A 27,700-nucleotide genomic window follows, 5' to 3' on the forward strand; every position below is an offset into this window, starting at 1 on the left:
ATTCGATCTCAGTCCGATCTCAGCGACCAGCGGTTGGAAGAGATGTCGAAACCTGCATTTAACATCTACACCTCAAATCAAAACAATATTTTCATTCTTTACCTTGGATTGTGAAGAGATACGATCTAAATAGCGTTTTCCCCCTCCATAGCTTCGCCTGTTCAAGCCCTAAAAAATGAAAAACCGGGAATATGACGTCGTGAGCGTCCGTGAAGGAGTGGTAGAAATGATGTGTAATAAGATTTTGAGTGGTATTTGTGTAATATTAATAAATGAGGTGTTAGATATGTAAGATATATAAAATGATAGGTATACAGTGGTATGCATGTAAATTTACCTAAATTTTTTTGAGTAGCACCCGGCGCGTTATTTCAATCCATTCCTGCCCTAATTCCTCCTTCCCCGTCGCGAAAACGAGCCGTCTTCTCTCAGATCAGATCGCGATCATCTCCATTTCGCGAGCGTCATGGATGCCGTTGACTCTGTTGTTGATCCTCTGAGGGAATTCGCTAAGGACAGCGTCCGTCTCGTGAAGCGATGCCACAAGCCGGACAGGAAGGGTAAATTCCAAATCACAGCTCGGTCACCCTCCCTCCTGTCCTTCAGCCGCCGATCGAATTGCGATTCTTACATGTATGGATCTACATTCCTGATTTTGGAACCTATTTTGATTGGAATTATTGCCTTTGGAATGCAGAATTTACGAAGGTGGCTGTACGGACGGCGATTGGCTTTGTGGTCATGGGATTTGTGGGCTTCTTCGTGAAACTAATTTTTATTCCGATCAACAACATCATCGTCGGGGCAACCTAGGTAATTAGGTCGTTATGCACGGATGGAAATCACTTTAATTACATGAAAATTCCCATAATTTTATGAGTAGTACAGGTGGGTAGTTTGATATTGGAGTAAGGTTGGATAAGTAAATGAGCATGACTCGATACCTCTTTAATTTCCTACCCTTTCTCTTTTCCCCTTGCTTGTGAATCCATTTGAATCATGTGGTTCACCGATTCTTGGATTCCATTGTTTCGATTCTGTTTATTGTTATGAATATCTTATATGCATTTAAAAGGCTCACTTGTCATCTGAACATGATTGTTTTTTGTGTTACTTATTATTATCATGCTTACCATTTAGCAGTTTTTTCTGATAAATTTATATGCACCAAGCCGGCGATGAGCCAATTGCAGTTCTATCCAACCACGACTCAACCTAAAGCGCAATCCTTTGACCTGCCTCAAGCATCACGTGGAGATTGGTTAATTAATGGGCATTCAATTGGGTGAATAAATGGTAACACATGTAATTTTCCCTGAGTTTGTTAACGAAGGAATAGGGCTCCTATTTTTATTTAATCTTTTGAGTTTAGGCTGTGTCACTTGGTGCTTAGTAGAAAAAAATGCGCTACTTTGGTAATCATGAAGAGGGATTTGCATAAAATGGCTACAGTAGTTGCATTGGGATAATGAAATGCCAAAATTCCTTATAATTTCTTAGTTTTCTCTTATTCTTTCTTGTTCACTTTTTGCCGTAATGATGCTGTGTCCTAGGAGTTGCCATCATCTTCCTTGACTTGCTGTTCACCCATATCAACTAATGCTCTTGTTGAGCTCATTATTGAAATGGATGATTGAACCCGCAACACATTTAAGGAGAGTGATTGCCTCTTTGCTATTGAAGACAAACTTGCCACAATCAACTAGACTCTTAGGGATATCCAAATTTGCTTAACCCTCGTGGAAGTCAAATTTGAGCAATATCTGCCCTTAGTCGCTCCTATCAAATAGCCTCCACACCTTGTTGTCGACGAACAAAGCATGTAGAATTGATGGGCAACAACACGCTCAATGCAATGCCCATCCCCATTCCCTAATTCATAAGTGACACAATGAAGATTTGGATCCAAAACGTCGAGCGAACCCAAATATGGCTTTCGCAAATTATTCGATCTAGACAAATCACATTGAAGTCCTTAAATGTGGGCTGACTAGTTGATGTGTGGTACTTGTGGTTTGTGAAAACAAGTCATCTCACCTTTTGGCTAGATATCATTACAGCTCTTTGCATTTGCTTTGGACCATCAAATTATTGTAACCTTCATGATGAATTAATTAAACTAATAAAATCTGCCACAATGGCTGATTACTAACTACAGTTAAAAAAAAACGCTCCAATAATATCTTTGGGGTTAATGGAATTTTCTATAGAGTTTTTTTTTTTTTAAATTACGATTTAAAAGTCAATATTCACAATTCAATAAACAACAAATCCTCTTCATCAACTAGCCCCTTACCACCTCTCCAACCCAATCTCCCAAAGCCATTATACCTTCCACTATAACCAACATCTCCAATGCCCTAAAAAAAAAATTAACTCTAGTTGAAGTGGTTGCACACCAAGGAAAAGGGGTTTTGTTTTAATTGTGATGAGAAGTTCCTTCATAATCATATTTGTATTGGGAAATTATATACACTCTTGAATGACCTAGATAAACCATAATTGGCACCTATCGACAACTTAGTCGACACAATCCCATAACCTGTAGACATGAAACCACCAAATGCAACATCATCGTTGAAAATTAGTTTCCATGGTTGACTGAGTTTATGTTGGCTCCACCTGTGGTTTGTGGGGTATAATTTTTTAGTTTTATTGAACTTCGAGGAGTCTCTTACAATAAAGCTTAAAAAAGAGACTTAATCCCCCTTTAGAGTTTGTTTTGTTGAGGAAGGTCTTTATGGGATTTTTTTTGGAGCTCTCACTCCAAGATTCATGGGAATTAATATTGTTATTGAGGTCTTGAGAAGAATTCAAGTTATAATGATATTTATTATAAGAGCAAATACTATTGAATTGTCTTCAAAAGAATCAAAAATCTAGAAGGATTTGAATGGGATCCCAAAAATGCTAGGGCGTTCCTTGGAAGCGACGCGCTATATAGGTTGAATACAATGAAACTGTGCAAAGGCAGCTACATTGGTGCCCTGATGCAGTGTTAAATAAGTGTTCCCATATTATGAATGGATGTGGGCAAATAAGTTAGTCTATGAAATTAGAATTAGAATATAAACTTATAATATAGGTTCTCTTATGGGCAAATTAATATAATTAATATATATTATGATTAATAGGAAGATAAATATTTTATGTATTCAAGAAATTATATGGATTTGAGAAAAGGTTAAACAATTTGATAGTTTAAAATTTAAACTATTGCATTTAGTTAGGAGTCATACTAGAAATGACGTATGTGTGATTGCAGATAAGAGTTTGAATGATAGTGTTATAGAATTTAATAGAATTGAAGATAGAATTATAATTTTAAATATTGTTGTTGATATTAAGATTATTAATATTATAAGTGCTTATGCTTTTCTAGTCTGTTTGAATATGTGTTTAAAATTAAAATTTTGGAATGACTTAGAAGAAAATTATTATAAAGAATATCTTTTGAAGAAAGAGTTTTTGTTTGATGAGATTTATATGGATATTTTAGTAGAGTGATATAATATTTTAAAAGCATTTATGATGATTATTGATATGAAGTGATTAATGAAGATGATCAGATCATATTAGATTTTGGTTTATAATTTTGTAATGGCTAATATCTTATTTAAGAAAAATGAGGAGCATCTCATAACTTATAAAAATGGATATAATAAAACTCAGATGAATTATTTTCTTATAAAAAATAAATCGTTTAGATCGTAAATATTGTAAAGTTATTCTAAGTGAGAGTTTATCCATCTAATGTTGCGGATTAGTTTAGACTTTAAGTGAAAGGATGCAATATGAAAAGTAAAGTAAAATATTAGTCTAAAATTAGATGATGGTATTTAAAGAATGCATTTTTTTTTTAGAATATTATGTGAATAAAAGTATCTAGAGATATTGCTAATGTTGCAAAGCATGTACTTGGAGTATCAAAAGGAAAAACTCCTAATACTAAAAAAAGTTGGAGTTAGAATTAAAATATACAAAAAATATAAAAATATGAAATTTTGTTATAAAAAATTGATTAAGATGTAAAAATTCAGTAAATTGAGAAAGCAATTTGCGATGCAAAAAGTTTATTTTTTAATGATTTATATAATAAATTAGATACTAATGAGGGCGAATTATATATGCATAAGTTAGCTAAATAAATAAATATGAGAATTAAAGATCTAGTTCAAGTGAAGTGCATTAATGCTAAAGATAAAAAATATATTTTTCTTAGAAAATGATATTCAACCTAGATGGATGAGATATTTCAATAAACATTTCAATGAAAATTTTGAGAATACGATTGACTTTAGTGATCATAACACCCTAAATGAAAATAGATATTTTTTATCATAATATTATTAAAATCGAAGTTATAATAAAAAATGAAGCGTGGAAAAGCTGTAAAACCTGATGATATATAAATGAAGCGTGGAAATGCTTAGGAGATCAATGAATTTTTTGTCTCATTAAACCTTTTAATATTATTTTAAAGATTAAAAGATATCAAACGAGTGGAGAAAAGTATGTTTGTTCTTCTTTTAAAAAACAAAAGTGATGCACAAGAGTGTGCAAATTGTAGAGGAATTAAATTAATGTGCCATATATTAAAATTATGTGAGAGAGTAATTGAAAATATGTTTCGACATGATACTAATGTTTCTCAAAATCAATTTGGATTCATGCTGGTTAGGTCTACGATAGAAGCTATACATTTGTTCAGAGGTTTGATGGAGAAGTATAGATAGACTAAGATTGATCTACGTATGGTATTCATTTATTTAGAGAAAACATATGATAAAATTTCAAGTGAAGAGCTACGGAGAGTTCTAGAAAAGAAATAAGTTAATAATACATATATTCAAGTCATTATATATATATATATATATATATATATATATATATATATAACATATTACTTTGTTCAAACATAAAGTGATTTGATCAAGTTTTTTTCTATTTCAGTGGATTACATCACAGATCAACTTTAAACCTATATCTTTTTTTGCTTTAGTCATGGTTTTTCTTACTAGACATTTTATATTCTTGTTGATACAACTAGATAAGGAGTTAAAAGGAAACTTAAATTATGGAGGTCAACCTTAGAGTCTAAAGGTTTTTGTTTGAGTATATCTAAAACTAAATACATGGAGTATTATTTTTGTAGTAGTAAATTTAGTGGTGGGATTGTGATGTTGGGTGATTAAGTCATTAAAATAGTACACATTTTAGATATCTCGGGTGTACTATTCAAAGCAATAGTGAAATAGATGGGGATATTATTAGTAGAATTCAAGTTGGATGGTTGAAATGGAGAAATGCATCGGCCGTATTGTGAAAAGTACCTATCAAACTTAAGACATAATGGGAATTTGACCTCTCAAACTTTTTTTATTAGATTTAAATCAGAATTTGATTTAAATAAGAATTTGACTCTTAAGAAGACATAATGGAGAAAAATGATTTATATAGCCGACCCATATAGTGAGATAAATGCTTGATGTTATTGTTGTTGTTAATTTGTTATTATCTTAATACTTGCATGTATTGGGTTCATAATAATTAAAAATTGATTCTTGCATATATTCATAACAAAAATCACATGATATGAATTAAGTTTAATTTAATATTATTTTGAAGACTAAAAAGATATTAGATGAGTTGAGAAAGAGCATGTTAGTTCTTATTTTTTAGAATGAAGGTGATGCATAAGAGGTGCAAATTACAAAGGATTTAAGTTAATGTGTTATACATTAAAATTATGGAAGAGAGTAATTGAGCATAGATTACAACGTAATACTAATGTTTTCAAAATTAATTTGGATTCATGCTGAGTAGGTCTACTATGGAAGGTATACATTTGTTGAGAGATTTTATGGAGTAAAGAGGATTTACATATGATATTTATTGATTTAGAGAATATGCATGATAAAGTTCCAAGAGAAATGCTTTGGAGAGTTCTAGAAAAGAAAAAAGTTAATAATGCTTATATTTAAGTCATCAATGCTATGTATACAGGCGCTCTTACTTTTATTCAAATATAAGGTGGTTTGATCAAGTATATTTTGATTTCAATTGGATTACATCAAGGATTAGCTTTAAGTCCACATCTTTTTTGCTTTAATGATGGATGTTCTTACTAGACATTTCAAAAGAATGTACCATGGTGTATGTTTTTTGTTGATAATATTCTTCTTGTTGATAGAAAGGGAGTTTAAGGAAAACTTAAATTATGGAGGTCAACTGTAGAGTCCAAAGGTTTTTGTTTTGAGTAGATTTAAAACGAAATACATGGAGTGTAATTTTAGTAGAAATATGTATAGTGGGTGGATTGTGACTTTGGGTAGTCAAGTCATTAAAAAGAGTGCATGTTTTAGATATCTTGGGTTTGTCGTTCAAAATGATGGCCAAATAGATGGGGATATTATTAGTAGAATTTAAGTTGAATGATTGAAGTGAAGTAATGCATGCATCAAGCCTATTGTGTGATAGAAAAGTATCCTCAAACTTAAAGGAAAATTTTATAAGATCGTGGTGAGACCTGCAATGCTTTATGACGCACAATGTTGGAAATTAAAAAAGAAGCAAAAAATTAAGTGTTGCAAAGATGAGGATGCTCAAGTGGATGAGTGACTTTCCACTTAGAGACAAAATGCGAAATGAGTATATATGTGAATAGGATGGAGTAGTACCAATGGTAGATAATATTAGAGAGAGCAGTCTGAGCTGGTTTGGTCATATATAGTGTTTGCCTTCTAACTATCCAAATATGATAGTAGACGTGTTAGATTTGGCTTATATTAAGAAAGGTAGAGGTGGAACTAAAAAAAGTATTTTAAATGATATTTTTTATTAAATTTAAATGAGAATTTGACTCTTAATATGACACAATGGAGAAAAGGAAAAAATGATTAATGTAGTCGAATCCATGTAGTGTGTGATAAAGGCTTGATGTTGTTGTTGTGCCTAGATCCTTGACCGCTTTTTTATAGGAGCACATTGAAGTTACACTGCAATCTAGAATATTTAAATTACTTTTAAATGGTACTTTGGCCTCTCTATTATTGGATTTGGTATCCTTGAATACGACTCTTATTGGTAGGTGTGTTTCTTGTAGATAAATTACTGCAGCATGAGTAGGATGGAGATGGTTATCAGGTACAACTTCTTATTACTGTTAGCCAAGTACAATTGAGCAATCATTGACATCTAACATTAATGGTTAGGTACTAGTGGGCAATTTTGCTTGAAATGGTTACCCTTTGTAGGGTTCTTGGTTTTTAATTGAGCTAGTTATAGTTGATAACTTCTCTTAGACTACTTCTTGTTGACGATTTAATCTAATGAATGATTTTCTTAGTTCGGCTTACCCAGACAACTCAGCCCAAATCACCAATAACTTAGCTCTTATCACTAAACAGTATTTAAAATTTAATTTATCTCATACTTTTAAAATTTATATCCCTTTTCTGAATCTTGCCAAACTAGTCCATGAATATCTTAGTCTTCAATGGAAGGTTTTTGTGACCTTTCATTGAAAATATGACTTGCAATATGAAGAAAAGATGAGTCGAAAAATCTCATATGAATAAGAAACCTTCTAAAGCAGCTAACTCTTTTGCAACATTATTTACAAACTATGTTGCTGCCCTTCTTGTAGCAACATCTCGTTTCTAGTCAAAGATTATCATTTCTCCTGCCTTTATTAAGATGATAGACAGAAGCTACTAGTGGAATCTATCAATGAGATTCTTCCTATTTCTCAATCTACAGTTATAAATTCTGCAACCGCGTCCCTTCTCTTGATTTTGTTCAAAGAATTACTTATCTTTAATCTCATTAAATTGTCTACTACAAAGTTCGTTCCTGCATGGATGTAGATGATGGCCAATGAGGAAGTCTCAACGAATGCTAGCTAGACCCAAAAAATCTTATATGATGAAGTAGCCTTCATAGTTACCTCATACCTCATACGGTGAAAAGCTGGAACCATAAAACTTGTCAATAGGGCTTTGGTTAGGAGGATGACCTTGTAGACCGTTATTTCGATGCTATTAACCAAAACACTAACGACTTGCTCAAGTATTAGGTGGAGTCCTTTGTTTCACACAAAGCAAGAAGGTGAACATAGTCCCAGGTGCTCAATGATGAAGCTGGAATTGCCGAGTACTTGCGATACATTGATATGTTGTTTAACAAGCTTGATGCTTGCACATATCACCCTCAGGATCTCGTGAACAGATCAACAATTTAAGAGTGAGGGTCGGTTGTTTGAAAGATAAACTTAGTGTATTGGAAGCTATGTTTTGAGAACAATAATTTGTGTTTTTCATAGGGGTGTCAATTTCGGGTCACGATTCGGGTTCGGGTCGAACCCGAAATTGACCCGACACCATTCGGGTCAACCCGAACCCGACCCGTTTATGCAAACGGATCGGTTTTCCGGACCCGAGCCCGACCCGCTTTGGGTCCGGGTCAAATCGACCCGACCCGAATGACCCGGGTTGGACAAAAAACTAATAGTTTTCGAGTCCAAAATCGGGTCAAACACCGCTTTTCGGGTAAAAAACTGGTCAAAATCAGGTCAATCTCGGGTTCCTGGGTCAGAAACGGGTTTTTAGGTCAAAAAACGGGTCATTTTCGGGTCAAAGTATCAACCCGAACCCGACCCGGTTTTTGAAACGGGTCGACCCGTTTCGGGTTCGGGTCAACCCAAATACGAAATTTTCGGGTCGGGTTTTCGGGTGGGGTCCAATATTGACACCCCTAGTTTTTCATTTAATACTTGTATTTGAGGATGTTGACAGCTTGAAAGTCCTTGGATAAAGTGAATCAACATCACCGTGAAATTTGTGAGTATCTATGGAGTTGCTTATTTTGACTACTTTGTAAAAAGAATAGAGTTCATGCTATAGCAGCTGATTGAATTAGGTGATGTACACTACAGTATTGTTTACGGTGATCGCTTCCATGCTTCCACAAAATAATCAGAGCTTCAATATATAGGATCAATGAGGAATTCTTGAGTTATCTTCGTTACTAGGTTTTTAGACATTATCTATATTATCATCCGAGGAGTCATTATAAAGAACTACCAATGTCTTCCTCCAAATAGGTTCCATTAGAATGGCTGTCTAAGGCAATTATGCAAGAAAAACAAAATCAGACACCTCTTTTTGAGTTGCGATCCTCATGAGCAACTCTCGTGGAGCAAAAGTCAGTGCTTCTAGCGGAGCAACAATCGTCTTTTAATTTTGCTCATTTGATTCAGCTTCTTAAAAGATAAACACTTCACCAATTTAAGTTAGAAAAGGGGAGGCTTATTTTATAATAATAATAATTTTTTGATGTATATTTTTAATTATTTATTGTGTTGGGATGAAAGGTTTCCTTCTATTTCTTTTAGACACGTGCTTATAGTTTTTATCTTTCATTTTCTTGTTTATTTTCATTCATTTGATATGGTGCTTATATGTTTCTAGGTAATAGTATGCTATATCTTGTAGTTATTCTTGTTTTGGGTGATAAACACCTCACCAATTTAAGTTAGAAAAGGGGAGGCTTATTTTATAATAAGAATAATTTTTTGATGTATATTTTTAATTATTTATTGTGTTGGGATGAAAGGTTTCCTTCTATTTCTTTTAGTCACGTGCTTATAGTTTTTATCTTTCATTTTCTTGTTTGTTTTCAGTCATTTTATATGGTGCTTATATGTTTCTAGGTAATAGGATGCTATATCTTGTAGTTATTCCTGTTTTGGGTTAACCAACTTATGGTTCTGCTCAAGTTTTGATAGGTATGTACCAACTAGTGGTTGGTAGTTGGCCATGATGCATGAATTTAAATTTCTTATGTTAGTACCTAAGTAGAAATTTGAAAGTACTTTTTTCTTAATTGACACTAGCTATTATCTATGTGGAGGTTCTTAGTATTCTTTCTACTTCTCTAGGCATTTCATGCCTTTTCTTCTTTCTCCATTCGGCAATCTTCATGTCAAAACCAATGGCTTTTGGATGTGCTTAACGTTTTGTTAATCTTGAGTGGATGACTGTTTCCATCATGATGATGCGCCTTGGTGGTATTTACACAGTGTATGCAATTTCACTTAAATGTTTTCTACGAATGTTTGACAAAAGTGAATTTCCAATCTCCTTTAAAAAGAACGATTAATTCATATTAATTTTGGCTTGGTCTTCAACTTCACTTGTTTTCCTTCGGGTGTAGAGATTTTTGATTTCGTTAAGTGGCAATTTGATTGGATGTTTTAAAATGCATTTTAGAAATGCAAGTAATTTAAATGAATGTGTCTTAGAAATGTTGGGGTTATTTGGTTGAATGAAATGCATTGAAAGTTTTTTTGGGCTTGTTAAGATACATTTCAATTATGTTAAAACCCTTCTCTTTCTATCTTGTGCCCACAAGATGGACTTGGGCTTGGGTGCCGGTGATGAGAGTTGCTTCGTGGGTTTTTATGTCAAGTTGGTTGAACATCTCTTCGAGGTGAGATGATCTTGTGCTTGATCTTGCCAATCTTGGTGGGGTTATTTCTCATGAAAGATTTGCTATTATGAGTGACAATGTAGGTTATTCTGTGTCATTAGTGCTGGTAGAGATCAGAGTGGTTGCATATGTTTTTGGAAAGGTGAAAATCAAAGGGCAAGATGTTAAGGAGTATGGATAGGCCGAGTTTAAGGTGGTGGAATTTGCTATTAAGGGAGCCTTTGGAGGAGAATACATATATGACTATAGGTGGAGTCGTGAGACATAAGCTTGGGCGGCTAGAGAGGCCTGTGGTGTAATAATTCAAATATGTGAAATAAATTTAATAATTTATTTGAAAAACATGAAAATTTTTAAGTAGTTCGGGTTCGGGTTGACCCTAACCCGAAATTTTCGGGTCGGGTTCGGGTCGGGTTTTCGGGTCGTGTCAAATATTGACACCCCTAGACATTGATATGGTGAGCGTTGTGGTGTTATGCCATGAACAATATATATATATATACCTGTCTCACCCCACCAACTCCCCCACTTGGTTGCTTGGTCAGGAAGAAATTGAGAGAGGAGAGAGGAGAGAGAAAGACATTTGATCATATTTGTCAGTCATTTTTGCTACATATTTTGTCTATTCATTGTAAGTGACTAATCTCTTCTTTTTTCAATGATGTTGATTTCTACGAATTTTATCTTTCCTAAATCTGACGAAAATACATTCTCCTGATATTATGAATGGTTTGATATGATTTTATTACATTTTAAATGAAGTACTGAATGATATCAGATACATGATATGAGAACTCCACGTGATACCTTATTGATCCACGTGATACCCTACTGATCCACGTGATTCATTAATTGGGAGTCATCATGAGCTAAAGATTGATTGAGAGTTATAAGGAGTCGGGACGATTGATTCATATAATTTAAGGGGAGTTATAAGGAGTACATTAATTGGGAGTTATAAGGGGAGACTGATTGGGAGTCATAAGTGCAAGAGCAAGATACCCTTAATATACACTCATTGAATATCTGAATTTTGATACCGACACTGATATGAATATTGTATTGATATTGTAACTGATAATAATACTATTTACTGCCATTAACACCATTTAACGTTATTGATCATGATACTAAATTGTTACTTGCATTAGTATTGTTGACTGTTATTGATATTATGACTAATGATGTAATAGATTGAGATGTGATGAACTATAGAAGGATAAATTGATACAGATAATCAGTGTAGATATTGATGCATATATTTTTTATATGATTTTTAGCATATTGTTTTTTTTTTCTTATATTGATTTTCGTTGTAAGATTTTAGTTACTTGCGGGTTGTGCTCATTACACATATTTAGGCTTCGTTTGTTTTTTTTTGCGCTTTTGTAAAAGACAGTTTTAAAAAACTTTAGTTCAGAAAATGGAGTTTTGTAACGGAGAAGCATATATAAAAAGCTTTCTCAAAACTGCAGAAAAATGAAAAAAAGAGAGTTATTGAGAACATGATTTGAAGAACCAAACAACACAAAAAAAAAATTCCTCCGTTTCCAAAAACGGAAAAGGCAAAAAAACGCTCAAACAAACAAAGCCTTACATGTTTTCAGGAAAGGGTAAGGATTTTATGATATGAGGCTCCAGACAAGACAAAATATAATCATGTTTCATTTTGCTGTTCATTGATAAACTTTAGTTAAAATGTTAAAATGAAAGGCAGATGTAATTCTTCTAATATAGATCATGAAGTGTGACATTTGGGAGGTTGCATTGGTGATGAGTGGGCTTAGGGAAGGAAAACACGAGATGGGATATTATTCATTTATTCGATGAAGGTGGGAGGCATTGTGAACAAAATAAAAGGCTAGAAGAACGGTTAGTTTTCTTGTTGGCGCCTTAGAAGATGGGAAGATTTAAAAAAAATCCTAGTACTATTGTAGAAGATTACCAACCTTGAGTAAGGATGAAACGATGTTGCATTCCTGAAGAACCACCTGATGGATTAAATGTGCTGTTGAAGGAGTACCTAATCACATTTTGGGACGCCAACAACCCCAATGATTGTTCCTTACTAGTTTGCACTGAACTTGGTCGCCAGCATAGTTGCTTTTGTTGTCTTTTCTTGCAGCTAAATGCTTTCAGAGCCTTCTTCTAGATGAAGGGGTAGAAAGATGGGACTATACTCTTTTATTCGATGAAGGTGGGAAGCCTTGTTAACAAAATAAAAGGCTAGTTAAATCGGTGGTTTCTCAAACACAAGGTGGTTTGACCAAGTATTTTCCTATTTCAGTTGGATTACATCAAGGATTAGCCTTAAGCCCTTATCTTTTTTGCTTTAGTCATTTCTTACTAGACATTTGCAAGAGGATGTACAATAATGTTTGCTTTTTGCTGATGATATTTTTCTTGTTGATAAGACTAGAGAGAGAGTTGAAGGTAAACTTGAATTATTGAAGTCAACCTTAGAGTCTAAAAGTTTATGTTTGAGTAGATCTAAAACCGAATACATGGAGTGTAATTTTAGTACTAATAGATCTAGCGGGGGTTTCGTGACTTTGAACAATCAAGTCATTAATAAGTGTACTCGTTTTAGATATCTCGGGTCTATTGTTCAGAGTGATGGTGAAATAGATGGGGATATTATTAGTAGAATTCAAGTTGGATGGTTGAAGTGGAGGAATGCCTTCGGGTTTGTTGTGTGATAAAAAAGTACAACTCAAACTTAAGGGAAAATTTTATAAGATGGTAGTGCGACCTGCAATGTTTTATGGTGCAGAATGTTGGCCATTAAAAGAGAAGCATAATATTAAGTTAAGTGTTGCTGAGATGAGGATGCTTAGGTGGATGAGTAGATTTACTCTTAGAGACAGGATAGGAAACGAGCATATCCGTGAAAAGGTTGGAGTAGCTCCAGTGTGGAATAATGATTAGAGAGAGTTGCCTTATATGGTTTGGTCATGTAAAATGGCAGCCTTCCGATGACTCTGTTAGGAGAGTTGATGTATTAGATTTGGCCTATGTTAACAAAGGTAGAGGTAGGCCTAAAAAGACTTAGTTAGAAAATATTAGAAATGACTTTTCTTTATTAGATTTAAATGAGAATTTGACTCTTAAAGTGGGATAAAGGCTTGATGATGATGTTGTTGTTGTTGTCATAGGAGACCGGAAGAGTTCAAAAAATTTGGGTAGTATTGCAGAGGAGTACCAACCTTGAATAAGAATGGAAAAAGGTCTTGTTGAATTCCTAAATAACCATATGCTTTGGGATGTCATGTTTAGTGGCCGATATGTGGATTATCATTTATTTTTTTGTTTTGTTCTTCTTTATTTTAGTTCATTGAACGAACTCATTCTTTCATTTGCATCAACTTAGATATCAAGTGGCTTGATTTCCCTTCAGCTTTCACTACGGAGCAACTTGCTATTACTTCCACAAATGTTGTCTCTCTTTCTGAGGAGGATGAATGCAAGGAACATAAAGAATTGGAAGCCTAACTTCATTCTTCCTAGTATTCAAAAAGTAAAAAAAGGTCAGTTCTGAGTGAGTGGAGGTCAAATTGCGGAGTACTCGCAGCGGGCTTTGGTTACGTCACCATCTTTGGGGGCCCTCTAGCTAGTTGAGGTGCTGTTTTCCCCACACCTTGTAGGGGAAAAGAGATCAAAACTTTGCCTGAGTTTGCCACCCCTTTTATTCTGGAAGAGTGATGACAATCTACTTTCTACATTGAATTTTTCATTGGATCATAGATTCGATAATAGTGTGTATAACTCAGTTGCTTTTGACTAAAGATTGTTGATTTATTCAAAGGATAGTTAGAAGAAAATTTATTCAATCATTCTTTACTGGCTTCACCTCATCGTTATGGAAAGAAAGATAGTTAAGTTGGGAATATGATAATTAATTGTGAATGGCTTATCCTTAGTTCTTCAAGATAAACAAAATTTTCTAGCATCTTCTACATAAAATAAACGAATACCATAAGAAAGTTTGTGATGAGTAAGAGAAAAAAATCTAAGCTAGAGTTCTTGCTCTTGTCTATGAATGGAAAATTTCTAGAAGCAAAGATAGCCTAGGAGACTGCAAACCAGAATCTTTAAGTTATCATTGAAGTTGCCCTCTTTGATGATGGTGAAGTTTCACACATTCAATGTATGGCATTATTTGAGAAGCTTTGCAACACATGTCGAGAACTCAAAGATGAAATTATAAAATTGAAGATTTGAAGGGTAACTACAAGCTTCATTTGGATATTCATGATTTGGAGTCAAAGAAGTCATCAAGGCTTCAAGACAAAGTATGAGCACTTGAGATGTCTGAGTGGCTGTTGAGGTGGCAAAGGAAAGCCAATCACAGGATATCTCCATATTGAAAGAAATAGTTTTGAAGATGCCATTTGAAGCTGAGGCAAAGGAGAAGTTAGAGTTGTGAATTGAGTTTGAAGATGCAGTCTCGTGCCAGCTCGAGAGTACTATAGGCTTTTTTCTTAAAATCTGTCTTCGAGAATGTGCAGTTAGTACTGAAGCATGACAACTCCAGTGTCATTTTGGATGGCTTTTAGGATGAAGGCCCCTCTGAGTTATTCCTTATAATTTTCTATTTCTTCTTGTTTTTTCTTTTAATATCCTATTGGAAATATTTAAAAAGTTATATAAATATTTTTTTTGTGAATGTGATTTTCTTTAATTTGCTGAATGCGTTTTTGTGATACTTGAGTACTTGCAGTTTTCTTTGCTTTTAATTTTTCTATATTTCTTTTTAAAATGTCTTTTGTTGATGTGTCGAGAGTGATAATTATAGTTGTCAATTAGTCCTTGCAATGTGGTACCTTATAACATTTCCTGTGAGCAAGTATGAACCTTTATGTGGAGGGACCTGGTTGCATGAAGATCTTGCTGTCGTTTGGTGTTTGCCTCTAAGAGTAACCATAAGGAGAGACTTCTCTTTGCTGCTTAATGCAAGTCTGGACACAGGGCTTTTTAGCAGAGAGGCTGCTTTTCTTTCCAACTCATTTATTGAGTGTTTAAGGGCCTTACTTGCATGCGAGAGCAATCTGTTTAGTTATGCTTTGTGGCATTTTATGAGTAGTGAATGTGGTAAGGTTGAATGGTGAGTACCTAGTATTAATCAACCATTGGGTTTAACTAATGTGGAATCACATTATACATTATGAGGTGGAAGGTATTGCCAACCAAGGGCTTTACTGCTATTGATGGACTTGGTCTCTCGCTCCAAAGAGGAGTTTGATGCATAAGCTCATCGCTAGTAAGGACTTCGTTATTTTGAAGGACCTTGGTCTCAACCCAGAAGGTGCTCGTCATTGAGATTGGCCCTTTGCTTTCCCAATTAGAGTAGTCAGAACTTAACATGTGAAGACACCTTCTAGGATACTCTTTGATACCTCATAAGTTCTACTCATTGCCTAGTTCTTGAATTATATGTTTATTTGATTGGCTTATTGGCTATTAATGCTTGGATTACTTATTATGGAGATTTTTTTAATCTAATTATCTAGATTAGGCTGCTTGAATTACTTGCTGTAATAAATATTTCTGGTACCTGTACGTCTTTGAAAAATTCACCTTAATGTTTAGAGTTGAGTGCCACTAGTTGGCAACCAATTTCAAGCTTTGTCTTTGAAAAATTCACCTTAATGTTTAGAGTTGAGTGCCACTAGTTGGCAACCAATTTCAAGCATTGTCTTTGAAAAATTCACCTTAATGTTTAGAGTTGAGTGCCACTAGTTGGCAACCAATTTCAAGCTTTCTTAGAGCTTTCATTTGAGCTCCACAAAGAGATGGTCATCGCTAAGCAAGGACTTTTCCTCTATGGAGGGACTTATGGTCTCATCCTACAAAAAATTATTATACAAGTTCATCACCCGCAACGACTTCCTCCTCGAGGGACCTTGGTCTCATACTGGAGACTAGTCTCCTACCATCATAGATAGAGTTCTTGGCCACATCATATGAAGAATCATCTCCTAGAGTTCTATTCCCTTTGTTTTGTTAAGTTTTTTGACATGATATTAAATTTTAATTATTTCGACTGCCTTCAAGTAATTATGAAATTGTAATTCTCCTTGAATTATTGTGGTGTGGTTTTCGATTGGGAACATCACAACTAAATGATTGGTTGATGCCACGACCTTCAAGGAGTTCTACGAAAGTCTTTCTAATATAGTGTTATGGGTTGCTTATGCGTCGACAATGAAAAAGTCGACATGGTGACTGAAGGAGTACTACCCATGTTATCAATAAGGTGATTATTACTTCAATTCCTTTTATTTTCTAGAAAAAAAAAACAAATAATGGATCTTTGTGGTGAACGACTTATATGGGTCAATGTTCATTTTTGCAAGCTTATGTTTGAAACTCGATTAGTAAAACTTTTTTCTATGAGTATTGGCTATGTAGTTGGCTATCATCACACTATTGTAATGACATTATTTCAAAAGTTGCTTGTGGTCTTCTAATTGTCTGTAAAGTAACTAGATGTTGATTGATGTGCTTATGCGGCTGAAGATGTAAGAACCATTCAATCATTCTATGCTCGAACTACTTAATGCATTGCACCCAACTTTTCTTAAGATAATAGGAACTGCATCAGCTATTTTTATAGCATGAGCGAGAGCAATTGTATTGCTCTCTTCTTTTATTGGCGCCTTATTGGGTTATTTTCTAGGTCAATTAGAATAAATTCTTTTAGCTTCTCCCCTCTAATGAATCCTTTGATGAGAACTCGTAGGTGTCGACAATCCTAAAATGCATTGGCGGTGGCCTTTTGAAATCCTCAACCATTGAAACTTGCGATGACATTTAGCTTGCTTAAAAAGGTGACCTTTTTCTCTATAAGGGATTGTAGGATTCCATTCCTTATTCAAAGTCTTGAGGCTATTTTGAGATAATGGCATCTTGGATGATGAAGGTTATGACTTAGACTGTCTTTGTGATGATGTTACTACTCACTTTTGTACTGAACTTTTTTTGTCAATATTAGATGGTTGTATTCTTCCATGTTAACGTGTCTGGTGCCCATCTCTAACAACTCAACCAATCGTCTTTGGCAGCTTCATATCGAGGGCATATTGAAAAGGATCTTCTTAGAGTCCTTAGTATGTTTTGCTTGAGCAACCATTTGTAACATAATAGTTGGCTATAAAAGGCTGCCACTCTGAAAGAAGCTATGAATCCAAACTTCTAGGGGAAGAATAGTGCGAGAGTGCATTGATAGCCTGGTCATTCTGTAGATTTGTTGCTAATGGCCTAAAATCTTGGGGAAGGTCGCCGATAAGATCAGTTCCCCTTGCTTATTTATATTAGATGGTAGTCTATGAAAGAGCTTCTCATATAAAGGAATGAACTGTTCGTAGAGCTCAGTCCAAGATTGATAATCTAGATATGCTTTCAGCTACCACAATGTGATAGTTGGTCGTTTCGAGCCCATCCAACAGGTGTTATTGGTAGGATTCTAGAACTCGATCACTCTTTTGATCTTGGTGGGAGGGATGCTCTCAAAGCTGAATATCAAGGTATATATGACTCCATAAACATCTGCTTCCTTTTAAAGTATTCTTGTGTGACTGCAAAATTTATTGAGCTCATTGGATGTACCCGCTCACAATAATATAAATTTGCCCCACTAGAGAGTCTCGAGACCACTCAACTTGACTGTAATGGGCGATGAATTAACTGCTTTGATCGTCTGCTTTGCTAAAAATATTATTATATGGCTCCAAGATATTACATATCCCTTAACTCACTTGTTTAATAGTACTTTCTGGCTAGTTATACTCTCCGCATTTTAATTTGGTGGTTACCCATTCTATAGGATCTCTATACATAGAAAGGCCAAGCTCTCAATAAGAAAGTGTGAATGACCACATTAAGAAGTCACATTAGACATTATAACTACTTAACTTCTCCTAATTTTGCTCAAGCCTAATATCCGCCTTGACAGTCTCCTGAGGGTCATGGTTATTTATCATGATCCAAATTGCCTGCTTAGTAGGATCGCCACATGGCATTTCATGTGGTCTCCTCTAGTTGAATACTTTTCTACAATGGAGATAAAATAAAAGCATATATTAGAAAATATGTGATATATCAAAATGCTGAAGAAGAAAATTTAAGATTGTATCATTGATCTAAATGAATTCATATTTGAATGTCAAAGTTCAACTCGTGCTTTAGGCAAGGTGTGAGCCTCAACATACTTTGCAAAGTCAAAGAAACAGGGGCAAATCTTGTTACTGTAGGCCTCAATATTTATTTCCTTGAAAATTTTATCTTAAGTGTCAAAAACCAAGAATTATTATATATAAATTTTTATCTTTTTTTTCCTATACTCAGTGCATTATTATTTTGTGGTAGCCCTTAAGTTTTTCAAAAATCAAGTCGATGTAATGTGCAGCACAGTGAGTCCAAGATAAGTGCTTCATCTTCTACATAAGTTTGCACCTGCTGACTCATAAGCATTGGTATTATTAGGGGTGTCAAAACAGGTTTTCAAGTTTGGTTAAACTCGAAATTGATTTGCTCTTAATACATATGACTCGAACTCAACCCGTATGTCTAAAGGGGTTAAAAATCTAGACTCTAACCCGACTTGACACCAGTTTGACCCATCCTGCTAACCCGATGGAGTGCGAGCGTGCGCCTGCACGAACACGAGTGTGAGTGCGATGAGGATGGGCGAGGCGAGATGCGACCGAGCGAGCGCAGGTTAAACGGCTTGTTTTCGAATTCGCGGGTTACTCCAAAGTCGAATCGATATGTCAATCAGGTATGTCAATTGGGTCGAAAATTAAACATGAACTCGACTCATTTGTTAAACGGGTCGACCCAAACCTAGAATTTTCGGGTTGAGTCCGGGTAGGATTTTCGGGTCGTGTCACATATTGACATCCCTAGGTATTTTCTTTTACCAACTAAACAAGGTTTAAAATTGCGTAAATAAGCCTCGAGGCGGTTTTCGTCCATGAGGCGAGGCGTAAGCCTCGAGGCGGTCTGAGGCGTAAGCCTCACGGACGCAGAATTGCGTAAATGAGAATTTAAGGGTTTTAGCAGGTAAATAATAGCAAAATTCTATCATACAATAAAAACATCTAAATGACAAGTGGAATTAATGGAAATTAAGAAAAGAGATGCAATAAAAGTATGTTCCAAAGTACAAAACTGATTGTCCTCTTTCATCTCCTGGATTAGTCATATACTGATCCATAGGACCCCGTGCACCTCTATTATGTATAGTGGAGGAAGAGCCATTTCCACTCTCGCTTCCGAAGTAAGCATCATGTTCGACCCTTTCATCAAATTGCTCATGTTGTAAGTGTTTTACCGTAGTAATTTTCTTCATGTAAACAATAATTTCATCCTTCACCTTGTCCGGCACTTTTGCACATGGTGATACGTTCTTATGAGAGCATGATAAGTGTTCCTTCATGCGGGTTACTTCTCACTTCACTACTTTCTCACAAAAATTTTATTTTAAATACACATACGTCTTCTCGCCGCCTCTTATGTCAACTTGCACACTATATTTCCAAGAAGGGTCACGCCACAATGACGTATTCACCTTTTCCTTGCCTCTAACCATGTTTCCTAATGCAAAAATCCAAAAACACAAAAAAAAAAATCAAAAAATAAAAACTCTAGATTTTCTTTCACTTGAAAAATTTTACCATAAACTAAAAAAAAAAAACCTAAAATCGATTGTGGAGTACTCCTAGAGGGCGGCCGGACACTTCATATTTGCCGGAGAGAGGCGGCGCCGGCGGGAGAGGCGGCAGGAAGGGTGGCAGAGCGTGCGGGAGCGTCTCTGGTTTGCGAACAGAGCTGCTGGAAGGGAAATTTTCGGAATACCTGAAACCCGTGCGGGATGAAGGGAAGAAGAGGCTTTATTTTAAGTAGGTGGGACCGGTTTGGTGAGGCGTACGCCTCACTTATAATTGTGCAATTGCGCCTCTGAGGTGCGCCTCAGACCAGGCGAGGCGTACGCCTCTGCCATGGAAGGAATTGCATAAGCCTCGAGGCGTATTTGGTTCAAATTGCGCAGAGGCGCGCCTCTTATCGCGCAATTTTAAACAGAGCAACTAAACCACCAAGTGCTCTTCAATCTTATCGATAACACCATCAAGTACTCCATAAAGAACACGCAACTTTTATCTGATCAAATGTCTCAATAGACTTCAAGAACACTGTGCCTTAAGGGTTATAATTAGTATATTTATCAAGCTTCTGTTCTTTATATATGACCATTCATCAGACATGATAGTGCCCATGTCTTGCTCCAAATCCTTTTGATTTTCTCAGTCTTTTTTAGTGTTCATTAGTTCCTCCTTCAAAACTCATGTTCTCAAATCATACATATAGGAAGATTTTAATCCCATCATATGCTCCAACAGAATGGATAATATTCTAGTAAGCAGGGGAGGTCACAAAATTAAAAGGGATAACATTCTCATCTATGATGCACCGACACTTATCCTCAAAGAGGCGTGCAGTGTCCGACACCGTGTCCGACACGACACTTGTTCGACACTCCTCTGACACGTGTCGGACATGCCGAAAACGTGTCCAATTAAAAAATTATTAAAAACTAATTGGACACGCGTGTCCAACACGTATCTTAAATATTTTATATTTTTTTTAAAAAAAATATAATTTCTTATGTTTGGCGAGATTTAAATTAAATTTCTCATTTTTTATCTACAACACCAAATCAACTTCTTCATTTAATACCCATTCATCGAATATTCTCATTTTTATTTATCTTTGGCAATAAAGGTATTTTCATCTCCTCTCTTTTTTTACAATTACAAATCTCTTTTGTTGAACCAAAGTTGAAAGCAGTAATATTCAATGATGATGATATTGAAGGCAAAAAATAAACCTCTAAAGCTAATCCTAGTAGTTGAAATTTGAATGCTTGATGTTGTAGTAAGTGATTATTTGCTTATATTTTTGTGGTTGTATTAGATATTTTGCACTAAATATTTTATATTATAAGCTAGACAAATTATCATGTCATTCATTTATTATTGTTTGTCATTTTTAATATGATATTACATTAATATATATACACTATATAAAAAAAATGTATTGCCGTGTCCGCGCCGTATCCGTGTCCTATATTTTTAAAAAAAGCCGTGTCCCATGTTCGTGTCGTGTCGTGTCCGTGTCGCAGTGTCCGTGTCCGTGCATCATAGATTCTCATACAAAAATCTGCATATATATGTCCATGTCTACGTTGCAGTCTCTGGGAGTAGGTTTTGTGATGCAGAAGGCCTATCTCCATGTCCATCCTTCATCGGGTCCATCATTTAGTGATCTATGAGACCTCTTGCACCCTTATAGGATATGAGTTGTACTGAGGATGATGAGTCCCGACCATCACAGTCGCTCCCTTAGTGCAAGCGAACATCAACTCTGTCATTAATCTGTTGTTGTCCAAAACGCTTCAAACTTGTTTACTTATTCATGTGTGCTTTGATTTTCTCCTTCACTGTATCAGGTATTTTGCATACGTTGCCACACTCTTGTTGGATATGGGTAGGTGCTTCTTCATCCTAGTTATACTGCCATTCACCATATTTTCACAATAATTGTATTTCAAATAAATATATGTATTCTTACCGCTTCCCTCACCAACTTGAATACTATGTTTCTATGACAAGCCCTTCCTATAACATGACTTAATTTTTTTCCTTACCTCTAACCATCCTCTGTGAAACTTAGAATAGAAAGTTGAGAACAAAAATAAATAAATAAAAAAGGTTGCAAATTTTTGTTTTTCAAACAAAATAAAATTTGAAAGAAAATGTAAATTAAATGGAGTTATTCAAACAAAAAAAATTTAGATTTTTTTTTTAAAAAAAAGGAAAAATGCTGAAGAATATTTGGGGGAGAAAAAAGTTATGTAATAGGAAGAGGTGGCGGCGGTGGCAATGCTTGGCTCCCAAGCTATGTTGCACGGATACTCCTATTTACGAGGCATGTTGTATCGGACACGTGTCGGATATGGATACGCCACCGATACGGCACGGATACGGCTTTGCCGTATCCAATTAAAATACTATTTAAATTTGACAGGGCACGCGTATCGGATACGCATGTCCTGTTAAAAAAAATACTGAGCCGCAATTTACCGAGCATTAAAGTCGATAGGATCATCCTTCGTCGACGGAGCGGCTCGACAACGCTAATAGTGAAGGCGACGTGAGCAGTGAAGTTTCGTTTTCTTCGTCGTTCTTCGTTTTCTTAATCATAGGCTCGGTATCGAAACTCGGTATTGCTTGGTACCGAACGGTACTGGAACTCAGTATTGCTCGGTACTGCTCGATACCGAGCGGTACTGGAACTCGGTACCGCTCAGTATTGGAACTCAGTACTGCTTGGTACTGTAACTCGGTATTGCTCGGTACTGTAACTCGGTACTACTCGGTACCGAGCGGTATTGGAACTAGGTACTGTTCGGTATTGGAACTCGGTACCGCTCGGTATTGGAACTCGGTACCGCTCGGTATTGCTCGGTATAAAGGGGTACCGAATGGTACCAAGCGGCACCGAGAAGCTAAAACATGCTCGGTACCGCTCGGTATCTTTTCATAAAAACAACTTTAAAAATAAACAGCACTTCAAAATTTGTTTCGGGGGCGCTGCCCCTAAACCCCCCGCAGGTCGAACCCCGCCAGGGGGCAGCGCCCCCTTGGACCCCCGGCAGAGTCGCAACATATGTACACTTTCACTTAAATTTTTTATGTATCATTTATATATTATAATGCCGTATCCACGCCGTATCCGTATCCTGTATTTTTAAGAATTGGCGTGGACAGTGAATATCATGCTTAAAATTTTTCTTCTTTAAAGCTGTATGTATTGATATATTGGGATAGTTATCACGGTGAGACGTCAGTCTGCCATTAACTTTGTTGGAGTTTTTACATCTGATAGTAAGATGATATAAACTAGTGGTAGTCATTCTTCTATGCATGGCAGGTCTTGAACTTGTAATCTTCACCTGAAGGCATTCCTTTTCTATAGATAAAAATCTGATTGTTCCATAGCTTGCAATAGTTTATCATCATTGTGTTGATCCTCATAAGCTCTCCTTAACTTCTTATGGCTTTTTAAATTTAATGATGGGATTATTTGAGCTGGTAATAATTCTTCTTTTTCACGCCTAAATGGTCTTGCAACATCTACTTTCCACCTGTATGTTTCGTTCTGTTAAGCAACAATTCGTTTTGCTTATGGTAACAGATTTCTTTTTTGTTGCATTTCATTGTCTTTTTCTTGGCTGTTGAATTAACATCCTACAAATAACCGCTTCTTTCTCATGGCTGCTTTCCTTCTGAAGAAGTTGAGTACTTGTATCACTTTGGTGTGTTATTGTCACAATTTTTTATGGCATCAATCCTTTTTTTGTGTAAAATATCTTTTTCTCATCAATCTTACTCTCGTTCATCAATCCTTTTGATTATGTTCATTTGTTCAGGATTGCCTTTGATTATTCATTTTACCCGCTTTATTAATTATTTGTATTTAGGGAAATTGATGCAGGATAAATTATAGTAGGATTTATTTTTTGACATTATTTATTAAACTTTTTTTTGTTAAAAAGTCAAGGACTTGCTATATGCAAAGAGATCTTTCACCTAGGGTTTCAAAGTTTGGATTATTTATGATTATGTAATGAATGAAAATTGATTTCCTTAAAAGCCATTAGCTTCTTTTTTGTCTCTCAATTCCTCACCTTCATGATCTTCTTGTTCTGTCTCTGCCCTCTTTGGTCCCTCCTTTCAGCACCGAAGTTTCTTTCTTTTTTTTTTTCCATTGTGTTGCCCTAAATCAGTTTAGGATTAGAGATTAAGCATGTTCTCCTGCCCTTTTCAAATACAACCTCGACCATGACTGTCATCCTTTAGCTCCCGATCATTACCTTGTTGTTTCAATGCTTCTTTCCACTCAACTTGTCCATATATGTTGAATTTTTGCTCCACCTTTTACCCGCAGCTTGCTCCACTCATTATTCAGTCACTCCCTTGCAATCCAATCGATTGCACCCTAGCTCGCACTTATTGCAAGCTACTCTTAGTTTCCCATTTTGCAACTCTTCACTTTTTATTCGCTCCAGCTTGCGTGTGTTTTCACACTATAACCGCTCAATGCATCTCTGCCCCTCTTTGTTCATTCACGGCACATCGCACTGTACCCAATCTCTCAATTGAGATCTCAAATCCCTCTTCTCGAATGGTCTTCATTGACTTCAATGGCTCGCTTTTCTTCGCAACATTCACTCTCATCACTTCTCCATTTAAAGTGCTTGAGCCCTTCTTATGGGCCTACCCAAATTGTTGCATAACTGCTCTTAAGTAGAAAAGTTTAGTTTGGTACTCAACTCATTGCTATCTACAACAAAATCGATCACTCTTCAACACCATTAAATGCTAGTGCAGTGCTTGGGGATCAATGACTTTACCGGTACAGAGTTTTTAGCAAATAGAATTTAATTAGACACTTTTGCAAGATAGAATCCATAGCTTAAAAAATTGGATTTAATTTGAGTTGATTGGAAAATTTCATATCATGCGTGAATTATGCCTATGAAGGGAGTTAATAACGTTTATATTCAAGTAAGGATATTTACATAGGAGCTGTTAATTGTATCCCCCAATATAGATTAGACCTCCCATTAAAGATAAAACAATGAAAAATTGAGTATGATTGTTTTAAATTATATAACAGATGATGGTAGATGCATTAAAAGATAGATATACAATTATTTGAAAGAAAATATATTGACTAAAAGTAATATGGATGAAATTTCTGTAAAAAAATTTATATTATCATCTAAATGATGATGATGATGATGTCGTGTCTTGTAAATCTTTATTATATTTGTCCTTTTCTCCGAAATCTTTTAAATTCCCTTAAATTAAAGCCTTTTTAATTAGGGCTATCAAATTGGCTAGAAAATCAAAGATCAATTGAAATCGAATTAACTCTTGGCTTATATCAAAGTCAACGAGCCGCGATGCACCGAGCCTAATTTAGACCTAAATTGAATTGATTCGAACTTTAAATGTAATGAGCCCGCTCCACATTAGATTGAGATGTATGTGCATGCATATATGAATATATACATTAATATTTTTGAATTATTATATATATATATAGCGCAACAAGGAGAGTGTCAGTTAAAGCTAGTTCTTTGAAAAAATTTATCAAGATTTTCATTTCAGACCGCAACAGAAACAATCAAATGATGCTAAATTGTGATATAAGCATCATTTGATTGTTTCTGTTGTGGGCTACAATGAAAATCTAGATAAAGTTTTTCAAAGAACTAGCTTTAACTGCCACATTCTAAATGCAGGCGCGAAGACGAAATAGGAAGGGAAAAAAAAAAAAAGATTGACGCATCGCTTTCTTGTTTTGTTAAGACCTAGCTGTAATTGCTCAATCGAATCCTTCTTCATGGATTGATTAGCTTCTTTTAAAAAAAGATAATTCAGTCTTTTTTTAATAGTTAAATTTTAACTTGTCGTGTTGCGTAAAAGAATTCCAACGAAATCTGCCGAAAAAATCTCTTCGAATGTGATGGCTCGCTTCTATTCTTGTCTGTTATGAATTGGTTTTCCTTTCGTATATTTTTATTTTTCTGTAGTCGCAATCGCTCAAAAGGTTGAGCATCATGGCCTCCTCCTTAGCTTTTACTTGGCGATGATGGGGATGATTTGTGCCTTCTGATGGCTACATTTCTCTGATTTTTATCAAGAGAATTGCAGTTTCTGATCATGCAATTTCGGCTCGGTGGGTCCTGATAAGGATTGGCATCCAATCGATGAAATCGTGAGTAGTTGATAACCATACAGAATTTGCTTATCGGTTTATGAACCCACTTGCTTTAGAAGTTGTGTTGGACTCAATTTGAACATGTTAGAGATGAATAATGGTTGCCCACTTCAAATTTGATAGGACAAACCTTAAAAATATATTTATTTATACATATATTAATTTAGGTTTTTGTTTTTCTAGAAGGATATGGGGATTTGTCTTCATCTTTCTTTAAATGATTGAGATTTAAAGTAGATTATTATTTTGCTAGATCTTAGCCATTCGAAAATGTACATGAGTAGTAGTAGGGAATTGAGGGAGAGGGTTGTGTAGTAGCCATCAAACTCATATGATTATATTATATTTTTTTATTATGATCTACAATCCAAACATTATGTTATGATTGAGTTTATTATGTTTTTGAGATGAGTGAATTATAAGCATTCAAAAATTCATAGAGAATTTGAGAGCAATTTTTATAGGAGATAGGAATTTTAAACATGGAAACATGTGAAGAGGAAAATTATGAGGTTTGGCTTAATTGAAATGTTCTATTATTGCTTGTTGTTGGTTTTAAATGATATAATTTTTTGTAATTGGGGAAGTTGTTAATAAAGTTTAATAGAAATGAATTTTGGCAAATGGCTTTAAAGCAGGGGCAGAATCAACCTTAGTTCTTAGGAGGTAAGTGAAAAATATAAATATATATATATAATATATATTATATATATATATATATATATATATATATGTCCAAAATAATTTATTTTGCACGTAATCTTTTTTCATAGATTTATTTATTAGTGCTAGTAAAGTTCAATATAATTGGATGAAAATAACGAAATGTCAAGAGGCTTTTCGATTTTTAGAGTAGCAAATTGCGTGAAAAAAAATTGGCTAGGGTAAAAATTATTATTTTTTTTGGGGGGTTAGGGGGGTAGGGGCAATTTGAATATATTATATTAAGTTTTAATTTTTTTTAGGAGGGGCAATTGCCCTCCCTCACCATTACACAGTTTCTCCCTTGCTTTCTAAAGATGAAAGTTGGGAATAGCTTTTTGAGGGTTTGTAGTCTTCAACATATTATTAATGATTTGAACAATTATTCTGCGTAGAGTTTGGGAGGATAGAGATGAGAGTATCTTGCTTGTTCGATAACTTTTAAAAGATCGTGTTATTGATTAATAAACACGTAAGATTTGTGGTGTTCAGTTGCTGAAACTTGTCTTGAATTTCCAAGCATATTCCTTTTTGAGTAGTAGCTTAAATCAGTTAGACTCCAATCAAATTATTTGTGTTACTTGATTGATAATCGAAATATTCGTTTCAAGTTTTCTTAGGTCTTCGTTTAGAGTTTTTTTTATTTTTTTAAAGT

At 35.0% G+C, this 27,700-nt stretch overlaps 1 protein-coding gene across 2 annotated transcripts; it reads left to right on the forward strand.

Moving 5' to 3' along the window:
* Window positions 1–340: 340 nt before the first annotated feature.
* On the forward strand, window positions 341–26,084 carry LOC110099017 (protein transport protein Sec61 subunit gamma-1). Of its 2 annotated transcripts, XM_020826024.2 has the most exons (3): window positions 341–560; window positions 698–813; window positions 25,865–26,084. In XM_020826024.2, the coding sequence occupies exons 1-2, from the start codon at window positions 467–469 to the stop codon at window positions 811–813; spliced, it is 210 nt and encodes a 69-aa protein (XP_020681683.1). In that variant the 5' UTR covers window positions 341–466; the 3' UTR covers window positions 25,865–26,084. The 2 variants fall into 2 exon arrangements, with proteins under 2 accessions (XP_020681683.1, XP_020681682.1); XM_020826023.2 differs by lacking the exon at window positions 25,865–26,084 and having other exon boundaries at window positions 342–560; window positions 698–1,132.
* Window positions 26,085–27,700: the final 1,616 nt, after the last annotated feature.

Source organism: Dendrobium catenatum, unplaced genomic scaffold (genome assembly GCF_001605985.2).
Source record: "Dendrobium catenatum unplaced genomic scaffold, ASM160598v2 fragScaff_scaffold_156, whole genome shotgun sequence".
Lineage (NCBI taxonomy): Eukaryota > Viridiplantae > Streptophyta > Magnoliopsida > Asparagales > Orchidaceae > Dendrobium > Dendrobium catenatum.